This window comes from Chroicocephalus ridibundus, chromosome 6 (genome assembly GCF_963924245.1).
Source record: "Chroicocephalus ridibundus chromosome 6, bChrRid1.1, whole genome shotgun sequence".
NCBI classification, from domain to species: Eukaryota; Metazoa; Chordata; class Aves; order Charadriiformes; family Laridae; genus Chroicocephalus; species Chroicocephalus ridibundus.
In genome coordinates, this window is record NC_086289.1 from 31,022,089 (window position 1) to 31,040,870 (window position 18,782).

An 18,782-nucleotide genomic window follows, 5' to 3' on the forward strand; every position below is an offset into this window, starting at 1 on the left:
TTAATAGCTTAAGCTGTACAGCAACTGCCATAATTTAAACCTCTCTGCAGGAAGAAACACGGGCTTCTTTTCAGACAATTTAGTTTCAAAAGGAGCAGACCGCTATTGCATTAACCACACCCCACTCCAAATGTCTGCCTTTCACCTGTATTTGACAAATATACATACGTGATCATATAAAAAACAAAAATAAACCCTGCTAAAATGCACACACTTTGCCCTTTCCTTGGAACATAAGAAAGAAAGCACAGTAGTGACAAATGCTAACTGAAGCACTCCAGGATGCTCAGATAAGTGATGAGGTATTTGTGGGAGCTGTTGTGAGAACACCCCCTTTCCAGTACATGTGGGATCACCAGAGAAAATGAAATGAAAAACATAAAAATAGTCAAAAGAATCAGAATTATACAAATTATATCCTATTGCCAACCTACAGATCAGGATTATGCCGGGAATTCTCATCTTTAAAAAGTACATTTCAAAAATTAGGACAGGTACAAAAATGAAATAAAAATACTAAAAAGCACACCAGTCAAGGAGAAGTGACTGAGACATTCGGAATTGTTTGCTTTGGACAAGAGATGAATAAGGGAAGACATTACAGAGGCTTAGAAAATAATGAATGGTAGAAAAAGGGAAATAAAGCCATGTTCCTGCACATTAAGTGAAATTGAAAAGACAACACATATAAAATTGATAAAGGCAAACATTTTTTCCTAGAGTACTTGATTAACCTGAAGTGAAACTCATTGTTAGAAGACATCATGGAGCCTATGAGAATAGCAAGATATCAGGAAGGATTAGATATTTAGACTGACAACAAAAACCCCAACAGCTGCTTTAGCTTGGGTAAAAATAAGGAGCCATACAGAGTCTCATTTCTCATGGCACAACTGAAAAGACTGATAGCAGAAGATCTGTGTTAGGTTCGTTATTTCCTTACGGAGGGCTGTGGTGCACTTTCCTCTGAACCACTTACCAGTGGCATCTGTCAGAGACAGAAAGCTGAGATAGACAAAAAGCAGGCTCATCCATAGGGGCAATCCCTGCAGTAATACCTAGCTTCACATTGAGCTCTGTAAGTAGCTTTAATTGCCGCACATAAAATATTTCCATAAGCAGGAGCAAACAAACAAACAAACAAAAGTGAGGAAAAAGGAGTAATCCTTACAGGAACTGGAAGATTTCCATATAGAAGATATGGAAATTATACTACTTTGAGGGCTGAAAACAAAGATGATGTAATAGATGCCTACCTCACAACGAGATACTGTGAAAATGAGCACAGTTTGAGGAGACAATGAAAACTGGCATTTTGTTAAACAACAGGTAATTAACCCGTGAAATTCACTGACAAAGTATTCCTGAAACAAGAGGCTAGAAAATTGTAAAAGGCACTAACTTTGATACTCACAGTTGGAATATATCACAATATACTCCCTAAGACATAATTATCTGAGATATATACACCTTCAAGTTCTAAGCACAAGAGCTAATCGCTAACTGCCTAGAACAAACTTTCCTCAGGTGAGTTACTAAGTGATCTTCCCTCAGGAGTGAGTGCCGTACCCTTCCTCCAACTGCTTCAGCTTGAAAAGAAAAACAATAAATCATATTCATGAGACAGGCACATGTATCATGAAAGACAGCAAAGAAGAGGAAGAAAAAAATAAATCAGCTGCAGCCTAGAACACAGTCAGAGTTGCTGAAAATTGACTGTGACAATTCATGAACAGACAAAGATTTAGGGGGAGATTCTGATCCTCCCTCCATTGGTGTCATTTCTGGGTACACCCCGTTCTTTCTGTGAAGTTATGCGGGGGAACCTGGGCATCCTCCAGACTGCAGCCGCCCAGAGCACGCACTAACTGTCCCCTCCGCTCTGCTCACTGATCATGAATTTTAGTGCCAAAACTGCTCAGCGCTGTAAACGCTGTTTGTCACCTACAGGGGTATAGCAACCAACCACATACTTACTGCATGTTTGATGCATAACCGGAAAATATTTGGATTGCAGCAAAGGAATTTATTTACCAGACTACTCCATCACTTCTGTCGTTTATTGTATGTCTATTTTTCCTCGCTCATTACCTGACCACAGAAGATGATGTTAAAAAGCTGTATTTCTTCCATGTACCTGATAAGCTACATCTGTCATTTCACAGTGCTATCCAACCAACATCTTTATTTCACATCGACTTTGAGGTTTCAAGATGTTACCTTAAAACAATGAGGTTCCTACATAACTCTGCCCTGGATGTTTATAGCTCTGATATTTAAAAACAGAATGATGAGGCTTGCGAGATTTAGCAGAGGCTTGCACCAGAGAAAAGGGCAGAAGAGGTGAAGCCAATTTGTGGAATGGAAGTGTACGCACTTACAGAATAAAGTGATTATTTACATAAGAAGCATCACTCCTCCAGGAAAAAACATCTGCAAGTTCAGGACAATTTTTTTTCCTCCCTGTCTTGCTAGATGAGTCAAATCCTGCAGCAACACAAGTTTGCTTTTCAAGTGATGAAGTTGCTGTTGTAAATGTGTGTGTCCAGGTTTACATTTTAATCCATTGATTGCAAAATTATTTTAATCCAAACACTCAGGGAGTGTACTTGCTCAGTAGGGCTATGAAGTGGATGAAAGTCCAAATTTCACAAATGACTGTGATTGTTTTAGATTCAATGTTGAAATGTTCCATCAAGATTGTTTTTCCAAAGCAATTAATTTGATTTCAACTTTCAGACATTTTCTTCTATATTTTCAAAGTTAAAAATGGAAACGTTTCCCTCCCTCATTTCAAAACGAAAATTTGAAACAGTTTTCATGATGAACAAATCCATCATTCAGGTATTTTTTTAATTCTCCTCCCCTCTCCCTCAGTACTGGTTCTCCTTGTTTATGTTGAAACCCAAGATGGATGTGGTTTTGCAAAGCAGTTCAATTTTGATAGCACTGCTGATATGGCTGTCAAAGTTTCTGCTTGTTCCCACCTACCTAAATATATCTTTAATTGCAGAGCACTCGACTTCAATCCTGGCAGCTTTGCGCTCACAACAGAGGTTCATTAGGAGTCAGCTGCACTAAGAGGATCTGCCTGCCTAAGGAAGGGCTGCAGAGAGTTCTGTAATGCACTATCAGTTTAACCCACATCCTCAGGGGAGCACAAACCTGTACTTGCAGAGATGTGACATGATCTAAGAGATAATAGCTCTCTTTCATCTTCATGTGGCTTTTTTATATTTCATATCTTCACCAGTCGGTGTCTACCTTCTCTTTTCTAATTCTCAGGACAACTAAGATCAACATTTATTTTCTTACAGTAAGCTTCTGCTTTCATTTTATTATACATGAGCACTTATTTATACCTTGTTGAGCATCTTAATAATTGTACCTTAATATTTCAACCACTAGGAAATGAAAAGGGGTCAAGTGCATGGAAAGGTAATAAACCAGACTAGATTAGGGTTAGAAATGCTAAGAAAGTATTCTACATACTTACCACCTCATTGAAATGGAATCATTTTGTAGTGGAGCGGGTGAGCACATAGCAAGATGCAAAACAATCGAGCATGTAGAATTGGGTTTTTGATATATATCTGTTTTAACACAATAATATTCCTGACAATTTGGCGGGGATGGGAGGGGAAGAGACATAAAAGGGACAGACCAAACATTCCTCATGGTTATCAATTTGAGGTGTCCATTTAATAAGTGCTCGGATCAGTAATGTGTCAGTTAAATCTTCAGCTAAACAGTGAATTAAGTAGCCAAATAGAAGCTGCTTCTTGTTGGTAAGTCTTGCACAGAAAATTTTGAGTCTTGTGATACCACAGTTTAATTCTCTACGCCCTGCCTGGGACAGCAGCAAACAGTCTTGGTGACTCCAATGGGAATCACAAAGACAAACCCTGAACGTTTCACAGTACTTCAAATATAACCACGATCACTTTGGGGCTGGGATGAGACCTACTTTCCTTCTCTCAGGATATCATCTGTGCCTGCAATAAAATTGAAAAGTATTTCCATCAGCAGTTTTGCTCTCTCTATATCAGTCGCAACTGCAAATATTAGCATTTGGCTGGATGACTGATTTGTTAATTATTTCCCTGCGTTGTGCTGCACTCGAACTACAAGATAGGCAATTATGCTTTCCAGGCCTAATGTTCATAGCCACAGCAATATATGGACAGAAACTTTTTAAGCATAAATGGCACCAACCTAAAGGGAATATGCTATCCAAAAAAATCTATGAAAGAGAATTTGTTTGGAAGTATGTAAAACCCATTTTCCCTTAGAAGGGATCTGAGTCAGGGGCAGCTGCAAACATTATGGGTTAGAAAGGGAAAGGAAAAGGGAAGAAGCCTTGGAAATTTTTGTGAAAGGAAGGGAACTGGAGACAATATGCATAAAGCTGAGCTTTTTGAGACAAGGAGTATGTATTAAAAAATGTTGGAGAAGCAAATTCTACTCTCCTGGTTTCTCTTTGACCCTTTCTACTTCTGTGGCATCTGCACAGTGCCTGTTGCATCTTCTTAACTCTTTCCTTCCCTCCTGCTAGGCAAAATCCTTTCTTTTTTGAACTGCCCCACATTCTGCCGTCCAGCCTGTTCCCTCCTGAACGGAGCAACTGGCTACCGATGCCTCCATCTCCTCTTAGTTGACTCGGTACCAACTGTAAAATTCCCTCATCCCAGCAGCTCCTATGGGCAAATGGGGAGGCTCTCCCAGTGTCCCTGCAGCTCTGCTCTGCATGGGACAGTTCTCCAAAGACTACTAAGGATGCCTGCTGAGCACCTGCCTGCCACTCACCCAATGCACACAGAAAGCTCTAAACAACCTCCATGGAGCATGGACACCTTTTCAGGCAGGTTATTTTTCTTGCTGTTCTCTTCTTCCTGTCTTTGCACTAGTTTTAAACCATTTCCAAACCTTTTCTCTCCTTATCACTACTGAAAACTCAGGCAAGCCATATAGAAATGTGGGTTCATCCCCAGGAAATTCCATCCAGTTATAGAACTTGTTTATGCTGTCATGGATTGGAATTGTATTGCCATCAACATTGTTGAAAAAATACATTAATTTCTATCAAATCCATAACTTTGTTTCTAAGTAATAAGTAGATGATAAGAATTTCAAAATGAGCTTGCTTTAATGCTGAATTACCAATAGATCACTCACTCAGTTATACACTGATCTACTGTAGCTCATAAAACCTTGTTGACATCACTATATTATCAGTCAACTCTCTCACATAGCTAAGTTGCTTTGTTTTAAGCTCAAATATGATATTTTACTAGTTTTTCATCCATAGATCATAATCATGATGCTACTTCTCTGAATTTTTAATGTTAACCCAATCCAGATACACATTTGACTTCAGATTTCATTACAGGAGTTTTGCACATCTTTTCTACTTATCCATGCTAACTCAATTTGAATAGCACAGGATTCACAGGTAAAATACATTTTAACTAGGCTGAAACAGGGATTCTGTTGGAGGGAGGATATGTGTTCTTTTTGCTTTCTACTTCTCACTTACATGTTTTCTATGGCTATTACTGATCAGATGAAAGCGTCAGATGTTCCTCTCAATGCTTGCTTTAAAATAACAGCAGAAACATTAACATGAATAGAAGCGGTACATTCAGCACAGTGCAGGCAAAACCACAGTACTTCAAATACTCAGAAATATTTAAACAGGAATTGATTATAAATAGGAAGCCACTATTCTCACCTCAATAATAAATTGGCTAAATGCAGCAAAAGCCTAACTCAGGATACTTTGAGCATCCTGACTACAAATTACTTCCTTTAGTTTCCTGAAGCTGTTAATGAAACGTATTTACTTAACTGATTTTCCTGTAATTCCTCTTACTGGGGATGTGGACCTTACAGCGTGCCACATGGCTTTTAGAGCATTTCTAAGTGACATGTAAGAGAGAGAAAAATTAGTGAACATAATCATGGATAATTAGATCTTAACTACAGTCCGCCTCATTTAGGCCTTCACTTTTTCTGTTTCCAAACTAAAACACTTCAACGAGCTTTCCATTAATGCCTGTACCTGAGAGACTTTGACTGGAAACATAACTCCATGTCTTAAGACTGCTAAGTCAAGACAGTTAGCCAGGACTTGTCAAAAGAATTTGTTTCCTTTTGAGGTGCTCAAGGACTGTTTGAAGTCGTTACAGTAAGGCAGAAACAGCACAGGGCCAGTCTGTACCCAGTGCTCAGTACTGCCACGCTGCAACAGACACCGGCCAGGGACAGCACAGACACGAAGAGATAGCCAACCCCAGAAGGTGCCTGAAAAGCCAGGCAAAACGGACCTTGGTGTGTCTCAGCTCTCGCTGTAAGAAACAATGGGGCCAGCAATCATTTTTGTGAAAAAAGAATGAGGCTTGATAGTTTTTATAGTGGCTGGTGGGCAAGAAACACCGCAGTAAAAAGGATCCAAAGGAAACTACAAACATCACCTGCACAAATAACGCATTACAAGATCGATCTAGTAACACCTTAGTATTTTACCTGATAGAACAATTCGTCATTCCCTTTCTTAAAAATACTATATCATCCATTCCAATTAGCTTAAAGTGTGTAATTTACATTTTGACATGACCATGCTTAAGCTAATTAATGTTAATCAATAAGAAAAGGTCCCATTGTGACCTTCCCATCTACGGTAACATTTTGGGTAACGTATCCACTTCCTCATTGCAGAATGCAACCAGTAACTGTTTGTCTGAAAGATTACAACTGTCATGTGTATTTAGTGTGTTGTGTCAGCCCATTGACCCTGGTGAGATGTGCCCGTGATACCCATCCTGACCTTTCCACGGTGAGTGCAGTATAATATGTGAAAGGATGCACATGGAGATTATCTTTAGCTCATCCAGAGAATATTTCTCAGCCAAATAAAACGATGATTTTTAACCTCACCTCTAAGCTGGTATTTCGTGGGGAAAAAAAAAAAAAAAAAAAGTGATGTGCACTCTGAGAACAGTTCTAATCCCTAAGTAGAATCTTGTTGTAATGAAAACTTCATTGCCCTTTAAAGCCTTGGCATATATCCACAGTTTCCAGGCTCTTTTCTAAAACTAACAAGGACACTTTATGCAGTGAGTGTAAATAGCAGTCCACTCAATTAAACTGCTCATGTATGGAATATATTTATTGCAGTGACTGACAGTGATATTTTATTTCATTTTCCATGGAAAAAGCTGTTCATTAATTTTAACCAGCATTAAATGTTACTACCCAAAGACAGTAACTCACAGCCCTGCCCAAATGCTACCCTGACATCTATTAACAAATTCTACTCTCCTCTCATACCTGCATAGAGAGACAACTGGGCAAGTGATGGGATTCACCTCTATTTCACAAGGAGTGAGGGAGGACCACCACTCTCAGCTCACAGCAATACATGGTAGCTTCCTTAAATCCACTAGTAGGATACGTCTTTTTAAATGCTTTGAGCACACAGCATGATCGGAAGTTTGGGGAGGAAACCTTGGCTATTGGAGGCAGATGGCTCTCAAAAGCTCTAGGTCACATATCTAAGCAAAAAAAACTAATTAGTATCATATGCCACATCCACTATTAATGTTCCTCTACTTTTTCTACTAATATGCTTAAAAATTTGAATTTATACACATTGTGATTCAGTAAAGCATGTAAGCAGCCGTTTGACTGCTCTGCTTTTCTTACCTTTCCATAGATTTTGTGATACCTCTCCTGAATGCAGGTCCATGCAGTTACCTACAGACTAAGGTGCTCGCTGAGTGATGTGGGTGGGGAGGGCTCCAACACAGACTGTCCACATGGTCACACACCTCAGTACTTGGTCCAGTCTAGACCATAATTATTCCAGTGAACGCCACATGGAATATCTAACATTGCATCAGCTTTAAATTTATTCCTTTCTGGTATTTCGCCAGTATTTTCTTAATTTAACCTTTCGGTCCTGCTGTGAATGATATTGGCGTATTTATACATTCATATCCTTAATCCAGTCTGACATGGTCACAACCATCTCACTTCTGCATCCAGTAATTCAGAGGTCTTTACTGGGGTCTCAATGTAGACCCTGTTCCCTGAATTTTTCAGTGCTGCTATGCTAGCTATTGTGTCCCAGGTGGGACTCCTGAGTGTAAAAGCACTGCTGCAGCCTCACACAAGGAGCAGCCATTTGGTACTGGGCGTTCAGTTTCCACAGTTTTAAGATTGCAGTCAGAAAGGCAGGAGCAACCAGGAAAAACTTAGTCACTGCAAGAATGGATTTCAGGAGATATATTCACAATGCTGAACACGAACACTAGCAAATTATCGCTAGCATTAGTGTTCCTTTCCAAAAAAAAAAAAAAAAGTCACATTCATATGGGCTCAGATTCTACCTCTAGTATGTAAGCAGCCCCTGAATGAAAACATCATTAGTCTGATGAATGTAATGGAATCATTCAAATACGGGAAAAAAAAATTCAAGCCCATATTTTCATTTTCTGTTTGTTTTTACTAATCATCTCCTACAATGCTTTTAGGAAATGTTTCTGCAGAACAGTCTGAGTACCACTATGTCAGACTGTGCTTTCATCAATATTGTTTATATAGTTTTAATTTAGTCTTAAACTGGGATAGATACCCTCTTCTAATTCTTCTGAGCATAAACGCAGCCTAAATCTGGTTCTGATTTAAATCATGCCCATCAGCAGACCTAAAACATGCACAGAATTGGTTACTATTCACAGCTTCAGACAAAAGAAAGCAGTTTACAATAACCACTGCATTCCCCTTGCTTGCAGTTTGCTGTCACCACATGCTTTATTTATAGTAGGCCTGAAATAAATACTGCAGGATCAGCCATCTTTTGGTGCTGCACAAAAAAGGAAAGCTATTAAATATTTACCGTAAGTCTCTCATAGCTGTGCCTCCGACACTTTCCCTTTCACTAGAGAAAAGGATTATTTAGCTCAAGATTTTCCAGCAAAAGACAGTCAAATGTGACTGTCTGGAAGCAAATGGTAGCATCATTGTCATGCCCTGGGAGGGGGAGGTTGTGTCAACACGCACCAGGCGCAGAAAGTCTGCGCCTCCCCTGCTCCTCTCCAGCAGCAAAGGGTGACGCCAAGGCAGGAGTCTGAGAGTGTCACAGGAATGTTTGTGCCAGCAGAATGAGGCGTGCTCATGTTACAGCACTTTCCAAAACTAAGCCAGTACATTTGGTGAATCCTTTCCAAGGAGGCTGATCAGATTCCTTAAGTTAAGATCAAATGGATGTTGTGGATGCTCCAGTGAAACGTGTTGACAAATAATACTGCACTCTCGTGCATTGCATTTACTGTGAATTTAAAAAAGAAAGCCATTTGTATGAAATAAAAATAGATTTTGCATGCATTTAGTTTTTCACCTGTGAAACGAATACTGTAGGACAATAAGTTTACAGCCCAGTCTCTGTGGGACAGCCAGCCAGTTAAAGATGAACTTTGACTGGCCCAGAATTAAAATGCCTGGGTGCAGCTGTGTAGCTCAAGTAACTGATTAGAAAACTGATACTGAAAAATGACTGAGGACTAAACTCCAGGAGGCCACAAAAAGATTAAAAGCAAAGCAATGTCTTTTTCCACCACAACCCAGGTCATTATAGAGTATGATCTTAGCCTTCCATAGCATTGTCTAGCAGAACTAGACTTCCTCTCAGTACATCTAGAGTCATGTAAGTTTCTAAGGAATGAGCTGCATCTACCTAAGTATTTAATGTTTTAGAATATCAGCTTTGTTTGCCTGAATACTATCATGCCACATGGAGTTCTACTGGGTAATAGTGCACAGTGCCAAAGAAATTTCTTTCTCCCCTCACTGCTGTTCTCTTTTCTTCAGCAAAAGAGAATTCACTTCCCAGATGTGTTTTGTCTTCTAAACCGAAGGAAGCAGAGCTGGTCTGGAGTGTCCCATACCTTTCCACACCACTGGATCACAGGTCTCTTTCTCTAGGAATGGTACAAATACTTCAGCTCCCTGACACTTGCCTGTCTGTATCCTTTAGCTTCCCAAAAGGAGCACAGGGAGGGCAGGCTCTGGAGCAGGAGGCAGCCATTGAAAATGAGCAGTCAGAAAACGCGGTGCTGCACTCAAGCCAGTAACAAGACAAGTTTTGGCTGCCTGATCAAACCTCTGGCATACTTGGCAAGATCTTCATCCTAATTTTGTGGTTTCATGTGAAAATATAGCACGGGTGAGGTGATAAGAACAAATTTAACCGGGAGTTTAAGGAAGGAAGATATCAGAAAAACACTTGACATCCACAAATTCCTGAACCCATAATGGGATATCTACATGACAGACATGGCGAATTCCACTCAGGCCAGCACTGCGCACTAAGCACTCACTGACGAGCAATGTCAGTGCATCTTGAACAGCACAGATTGATGGTACTTGAAGAAAAACTAAGTTTGTATAGCCAGAGAAGTGCAGACTCTCATTGTTTAGGCAAGCAAGTACGAATGGGCATTCTTAATGCTTCCCTTCTGCTACATTTGATGTCTTGCAATTTGATGTCCTGCACAAGTGCTGACACCATGTACAGCTTTTCTTGACAGCCAAATAAAAAATAACCAGTTCCCCACCCTGAAAGAGAAACCCCACAGGGAACTTAGACGCGATAATAAAAGTGAGTAGCAGCAAACACTGTCTGAACTGTCAGGTTATAAACAATGCTCATGAAACCTTCCTGGCCAGGATCAATAAAAGGAAAGGCCATCGCTCTTGAGAGCCAAGAGCCATTAGAAAAATAAAAAGCTTTCTGTCTCAGAGCATTTATGTCTAGATTTCACATTCCACTGCTTCTTCCATGGCCTTACAGACTAAACAAGTGCGTTCACTTCTGCTTCCAGTGCTGCAACAGTGAAACCAAGCCACAGATAGGCTGGTAAGGCATTCCATGACCTTGAAACATGCTTTGTGGAGCCATGTGACTACTGCACATAAATGTCCAAGATCATCAAAATTTAGGGCTTAAGTTTTCCTGTCACAACAGTCCATTTCCCAACGCACATATATGCCTTTTCCATTTGAAAGGATTTCCAATGTTTCCAAACTTTTATGCAAATCAGGTAACTGAATGTATCCATCTCTATGATCTTTATGGAAACTAGCTTTGTTTTTCCATATTAGTAGAACACACCACTCCAGTTTCATTGCTGCAAGCCATGTCTAAAAAAGTAAAAATTATCTCTTAGCACAGTCATTTTCCTGGTAACCAAGTCCCACGAGAATTTGCCTTTCTCCTGTTTTGTTCTTATTTGGTTGTAGAGAGGTGGGTGTTGGTCTCTTCTCCCAGGTGAATAATGACAGGACCAGAGGAAATGGTCTGAAGTTGCAGCAGGGGAGGTTTAGATTAGACATTAGGAAGAATTACTTTACTGAAAGAGTGGTCAGGCACTGGAACAGCCTGCCCAGGGAGGTGGTTGAGTCACCGTCCCTAGAGGTATTTAAGAAACATCTAGATTTGGCACTTCAGGGCGTGCTCTAGTGGCAGAGATTGTAGGGGTTTTTTTGTGTGTGTATGGTTGGACTCGGTGATATCAAAGGTCCTTTCCAACCGTGAAGATTCTATGATTTATAAAATTACTATCAATAGAGACTGCTCCCATATTTTTCATGTTAACAGTTCTTCTCACCAATACAATCTTTGTAAAATTATTTTGGTTGAAAAAAAGTATGTTTCATTGTAAATTTGAAGCAGGTGACTAAACTGACACAATCTTTTCGTACTTAGTTAAATTAGCCCATTTGTGCCTAGGAAAAGTGATTTTTCAAGGTGAGATTAATCTAACTTTCCAAATATTGCGGAGATGCCTTTTGCTCAAGACTTTGGGATACTGGATCTTTAATAGGGTTCTATGCACATGTCAGTTGGCTGAGATCACGTGCTCATAGGGTTTAGCTTAGCTTGTATAAATACTGAATTGTGCAAAGTTAAAACCAGCTTAATGTCTCTGAGCACAACTTTTTGTATAGCCCCTAATCATTTAAGAAACAACACCCTAATTGAAAAAAAAAAATCACTTTTCAGTCTTTGTCATTTGTTTTTCCCATATAACTCTAGTAAAGCTGAATGGGTCACCAATCAAACTAATACCTCATATCAAAAAGCGACTGTCACACTGAAGATGAGATTCTACAAATTGTATAAGTTTAGAGCAAAAGCACCATCTGTAAATGTTCTCACTTGCTAAGAAAGAAGCTGTCTGACCTGTTTGTGCTTAATAGTATTTCATATCACTTAAAGCTGTTTTCCTTGTTTTCAAAATGTATCTTAACTCATCTACATCTATTATCTATGCAAGCGTATATCAGTCTGTGGAACACTCCATTCCTGCTTATTTTGACTGTTCATTATCCACATCAGTTGATTATCTGAATCACATACTATTGTTTTGGAACCAAGAGACAAGGCAAGCTTTAAAAAAGAAAAGAAGCAATAGAGCAAGAAAGCAATAAATAACGATACTTCCACTAGAATTATGTGGAAAAAGAATAATGCATACCACAATAAATAAAGCTTTAGCAGTCTGAAAATACTTTAAGAAAATTAAAAATTACTTCAGTCATTAAACAATAAGCAAGCTGTCCTGGATGCTGTAAAACACTTTTTTTTTTTTTTTAACGCTGTGGCCACTAGAGTTGCTGGTGGTGTAATTTAGAGGTCAGCAAGTACAAAAGCACAACAATTACTCACATGAACTATCCCTGCCTGATCCACGCGATCAAGATTACTGTTTTAAGTGACTTGCATCTGTGATATGTATTACGATAATCTGTTTTTGTCAGTCACAGATTTGGGAATCCTTCATCTGTGTGGAAGGAGAAGTGATGATTTAGAGTTTTAAATGCCAGGCCATAGAGGCAGCCACTGGACCACTTTTCAGGTCCAATATCGAGGAAAATTAACTCGAAATGTGCAACAAGCAAAAGCACAATAAGAAACATTTTCTCTCAATGTAAAAACACAAGGATCCAATAGAAAAGGAGGCAGAAGTTCTAAAATACATTATCAGAGATGATTCTCCTTAACTTTCAAATACAAAATAATCCAGAACAATGTAATTTTTTTAAAAACGATATCATACCTATATTCATAATATCACTAGCATTCATTATAATGGAGCAAAAAGAAGCTGGAATGGGTCATAGGATGAGAATTCAAGTACCTGCATCAAGATAGTGCCCCATCTTCCCTCAACAACTTTGGAAGACCGTTTTCTTCTGCTTTTGATATAAAGCCCATTTCAGTACATTTCGGATTATGCTCCTACACACATCATACAAGGCGACAGAAAGAAATTATTCCATGCATCTCCCTACCTCCCTTGCATTCATTGAAACAGTTAGACTACAACCTTTGAGAAAAATCTGGAACAGATGAAAATCTGAAAACTCTTTAATTTAAACTCTTTCCAGAAAATGTGTGTGACACATTTCCAGGAAATACATAAGTCTACCCAGTGTTCTCAAAGAAGCTAACAAATAGGTTGCAATTTTGTTAGCATCTTTCTACTTTGTGTACTTATTTTATACATTATCTGGAACGCCCACTTAAAGACAAACTTGAGAATGGTGAAGCCATGTGGGAAACTCAGCCATATATTTTGCTTTAGAGTACTCTGTCTCGGAAACTTCAGCTAAAGATCTTTTTTCCTTAGGTGTTTGTCTGTTCCTGATACTGCTTAGCTCTACTATATAATCATGTATGAGATTTTCTGGCATGTTCTCAGAAATTGTACTTCCACATTACAACCTGCTTTCCGTACCTGTCTCTGCCTGGCCTATGCAAAAATTATTTTCTCCACAATGCAATAAAAATAGCAGTTATTTTCCTTTATATAATTATGAAGCTTTACATATTAATACAACTATTACAGAAAACCTCTGTGCAAGGTTATCTGACTTGAGAACAAGTTTCCTTGGAAGCAACATTAACTAGGGAAAGTTAAGAGACCCGTTATGTGAAGAGATTCTGCTTTCTCAATTGCAAGACAACTTTTATCACATCTCTATGAGAAAGTCTGCTCTCTCCATGTTCTACTGGCTTCCTTTCCTGCACTCAGGCTACTCCTTTCTTATTCTGTCAGACGCAGGGAGGACACTTTCAAACTCATAGGTGCCAAACCATTAACACAAATTCTCAGGCTGCTGTGATTATTCACCATGTGAATGACAGGTTCTTCCCACATGCTCATAACACTTGTTACTATGGTCATTTCTAGAATAGTTGTTCATAAATTAACCAAACAAAACCGTGTGTTGTCCACATGGGAATAAGAAACATCACTGTTGGATTTATTTTTTAACTGAGGCTTGAATGGATATGGGATTATACCCGCATTCAACAGGCTAAATTCAACACAGATACACTCAACATATCAACCATACTGATTTCTACGTGAATCCATCTTATTTCTACAAGAATCAGAGCAGATTTTAGCTTTCCATCTCATATCTGTGCCATGAACACTTCTGAATCTAACAGACAGAGATAAAACATTTATATCCCTTAGTCACGAGTTTCAGAGGATGCCCTTAGGAATGTAAAGACTTTAACTGATATCATCATACTTCTGAAGAGTGAGGCTCAGGTTGTGGCTGGCTGACTTGATCTTGTTCTGGGCCTCTAAGTGGGTCATGCTGTCAGTGTTGACTCCATCAATGGCTACCACAAGGTCCCCTTGGTTCATCTGTGACTGTGCTGCCTTGCTGCCAGGAGTGATCTGTGTGGGGAAAAAAAAAAAAAAAAAAAAGGCATATCAGGGTAAGTCATTTTGTACACAAAGTACTTCTAGAGAACTCGCCAAGAATTATAATGAGGAATAGATACAGCAACAAATACAGTAATAGATACAACACTATCTGTTATTGTAGGGGTGGAACAACAAAATTTATGGAAATTAAACAAACTCAAAATTAGCTCACATTTCTGCAAAGGTCCAGTACAACATCTACTTGTCATTACTTCCATTTTGAGAGGTTAAGCCCAATGTAGTGGTTCCCTTACCACCTATTATTTCCTCCTCAAGGGGATAATTACCACTATTTATATTGGAGTAGTATACAGAGACTTTACTCAGAAGCGGGAAACTAATGAACCGCTATTTACTGCATGACTTTATTGTATTTTTCCTCCAAAAAGCCATTTTTCCCAAATTAATTCATTATATTGAGCGGACAGAAAATGAATGCGTGTGAGGGGCCTTGGACATGCTTTGCTTCTTTTATAGTGAGCTTTATAGGAAATCATTCTGCTTAACCTTACCCACGGACAAGTATAGCTCCATTACCAAGACAGATTACTACATTATCAACCTGTTGGCCCTGACCCTCCAAAGACAGACCAGCACTTTTAGAAATAAGAAGCCACAATGCTTCAACTACAATCCCAACTACAGAGACAACAGTTCAGAAATTCTGGTCGTTCAATATGGCATCACACTTTGTTAGCTCCAGATGCCTCGTGAACTGCATCTGCTCCGAATGGACAGATCCCAATTTTACACAGCCCTCTCAGCTTGCATCTGGATGACATTGATTCAGCACAGCTACTCATGAAACTTGCCTCCATTAGGGAACTCAAACTAAAATGAAAGAGCCTTCATGTAGCATCAGGCACACAAATTTTAGTGAGCACATCAGAGTTGTCCTCTGCTTTCAGCACTCAGTACTTAAAGGGTACAGACATAAGCTATAGTCTTTGCTCTTATTTTTAGGTACTCCCTTACATTCTTCACTCCTGAAAAACCCCAAGGATAATCTAAAATACTACAAGAAAGGCTGCTGTCAAAAACCCTGTTCTTTCAGCACAGTGAATATAAAAGAAAGATGTGTCTAATTATGAGCCAAAACTCCCATGTTAATTCAGCCAGGCTGAAACTGTGGAATTAAATTCCTAAGGAAACCAAAACCCAACACAAATCCAAACATTTTTCCTCATCAAGTGTGAAGTGAAATTTCTTAAGCTGCCTTCCCTGGTATGACCTCAAAACACTTCAAAATATGTACGTACTCAAAGCCCTTCCAAAACAATTCCCTAGGCTGCTTGTTTGTGCTCTTCCACTGGAAAAGACAAAGAAGAAAAAAGGAAAAAAACCAAACCCCTTTCTTAAGACTCCATTAAAGGTGCTTAGTATTGAGGCTGGTAGTCTAATTGGCAGCATATTCTGACAATTTATTTACTAGAACAGAAGCTCCAGTATCAGGGTGCTAGAATACAGCACCCTGAATACTCAAACACTAAAAACAGAGATTACTTTGGAATTAGGCACTGTAAATAACATCCCAGAACTGATCTGACTGGAAGGGATTGCTTTCTATACCTTTCCATTAGAAAGAATATCAATAAGTGCTCTATTTTCCGAGTGAAGGACGGGCACAGATATAATGTTCTCCTGCAAAGTAGAGCTGACTGATAATGGCAGTGCTATTCCCTGATGTATTTTTCTGTTGTTAAGGAACTGAGGGGTGGGGGAAATACTCCGTGGAAGTTTCAACGATGGAGTTTTATTCTCTAGTTTAACATACCCTCATAGAAAGAGATTAGTAGAAACAAGAGATTCATATTACAAGCATAGTTTCCCTAACCTATTATACAAACATTAGCTGCTATGCATTTCATTGACTTGCATTGTGCTAAGTACACAGAATCTAGAAGCCTAGAAAGAATATGGATTATTTGCATACCCACATGTACTTGTACAGTTACTCAAAGACCCTTCCCCGCTCAGTCCCCCAAATATGTCAAGAAACAAAACCTGCAATAAAATAAGAGGTCAGGAAAAGGCAAAATGTGAACAAAAGCAAAACGCAGATAATCAGTCAGTCAGACGTGAATTCACCAGGTAGGACACTTCAGTCTTTCTCAATTTACCTTTTTTCTCTAGTAATATAAACTGTTTGCCAGTCAGGTGGACACCAAGGCTTGAGCCTCCTTGATAAAGATTTTTTAATAAATAATCTTCACCCATCACTTGCCTAAGACACCACTTTTTACCTCCTCATGAAACATGCAAGTTTTTGCCTACAAAACGTTAACTGTGTGATGCCAATACTTCCAGTCTCCAGGCAGCTGGTTCCGAATGCTGGGAACATCAACCCAGTTACTGAAAGTCAAATTTCTGCCCTAATTTGGGAATTCCTATTTAACACATATGTCTCTCCTTCCATTCCGCAGTGATGCTTCAAACAAAATAAGCCCAGGGACGCAGAGCTTCCACAGAAAGGATAAAGAAACGTAGATCTGTGACTAGTTTAAGATGCTGTAACATAACTTCCCTCTCAGTTTCTCTGATTTCTGCTTTTTGCAGACCCAAATTTAAACGCTATATCTTAAAATAAAGATACATCAGGTAACTACAACTGTCCTAGAATTAGAGCCAAATTTAGAGGGAGGGGATGGTTATAACTAGTGACCTGATTTCACTTACTCTAGTATTTTCTGCCTAACACTTTCAGGAAATACTAAAGTCCTGGGTAACTTTGAATTTGTGATTTATATGAATTTCTAACTACTACCATTGCAACACCCTTTCTGAGGCAAAGAGCTACAGGAGAACCATACTGTAAAAGATAAGGAAAGGTCTCAATCATGGCTTACCAGCCACTGTTCCTTTATTTGAAAGGGAAATTAAACGGATTTATAGTCATCTCTTCAGCTAAGTATAATGGTAACGAATTCTGGGCTGGATTCCTCATACAGCTCTACCTTTGCAACTCCCATTTCAGGGGCCAGCACTCCATTGATGTCTCTTTACCTCTAAAATTCAGCTTATCCTAGCTTCATAGACAGTAAGACTCACAAGTATGAAAGATGGATCTAGTTTAATGTACCTGTAATTCAGAAGCATAGTAAGTATCAGGAAAGAATTACCTCTTCCCCCAGTCTTCCGACTGGCTAAGAACATGCTATGTAGATTATTTGGTTCTGTAGATCTTTATATAGGAGGCGTTATTGAAGTCTGGATGTATAATCTATATAAATCAAAGTACAAAATTATACCTATTTTAGTTAGAGGCTAACAGGCTTCTCTGTGAGACTTTCAAGTGAACACACAGCATGCATTTACAGTAGACATTGAGAACAGTCAGTAATTGTTGGGGACAAAATACCAGCGTACAGATGGAGATACAGGGCAGCCAGATCTGAAATGTCAAGGCACATTCAAGACTATCTTGTTCCCATTTTTAAAGATCCAGCAGAAAGGAATGGAATGCAAAGTGTTTATCTGTTGGTATTTTCCTTTGAAAATTCATCTCTGATCTACTAAAATTTTAATAAATATAATCACCAACAGAGAAGATCTCACTGTGCCTTTGTGAGATCTGTGGGGATTAGTTTCTATTTAAAAAGGTTTTAAAAAGATATTTTTAAATGAAGGGTGAATGCTAATTAACGCTTGGAATTAGACTGCAAATCCAGATCTGTCTACACAGTAAATTCTAGTTTGCTCTCAACTCAGCCTCTCTTCTATTAACAAAAGTAACAAAAGTAGAGAAATATAGTTCTGTCTAGGCCAAATATGCATTTTCCAATTTAACCACCAATGTTTTTATCTTAAAATATCTCTGGGTAAGATCTAGACAGAACTCTTTCAGAAAACCTTTGTAATAGTGTTAACTCACTTGCTCTGGATTACAACATACCTTTCAGATGCTAGGTGTTGCAAATGCCTTTATTTAAGGCTATAGTGAGATGTTCACCAGTGATGCAAGGAATAGCAATCTCTGTCAATTGATTTACAAAA

General features: G+C 38.9%; 1 protein-coding gene across 6 annotated transcripts in view; it reads right to left on the reverse strand.

The window, feature by feature from the left end:
* Positions 1-18,782, reverse strand: part of LDB3 (LIM domain binding 3) — a 123,223-nt gene that overhangs the window by 75,491 nt on the left and 28,950 nt on the right. For all 6 annotated transcript variants that reach the window (XM_063339154.1, XM_063339155.1, XM_063339152.1 and 3 more), the window contains exon 3: positions 14,608-14,759. In XM_063339154.1, the coding sequence (XP_063195224.1) occupies positions 14,608-14,759 (152 nt within the window). The remainder of the gene's footprint in view (positions 1-14,607; positions 14,760-18,782) is intronic.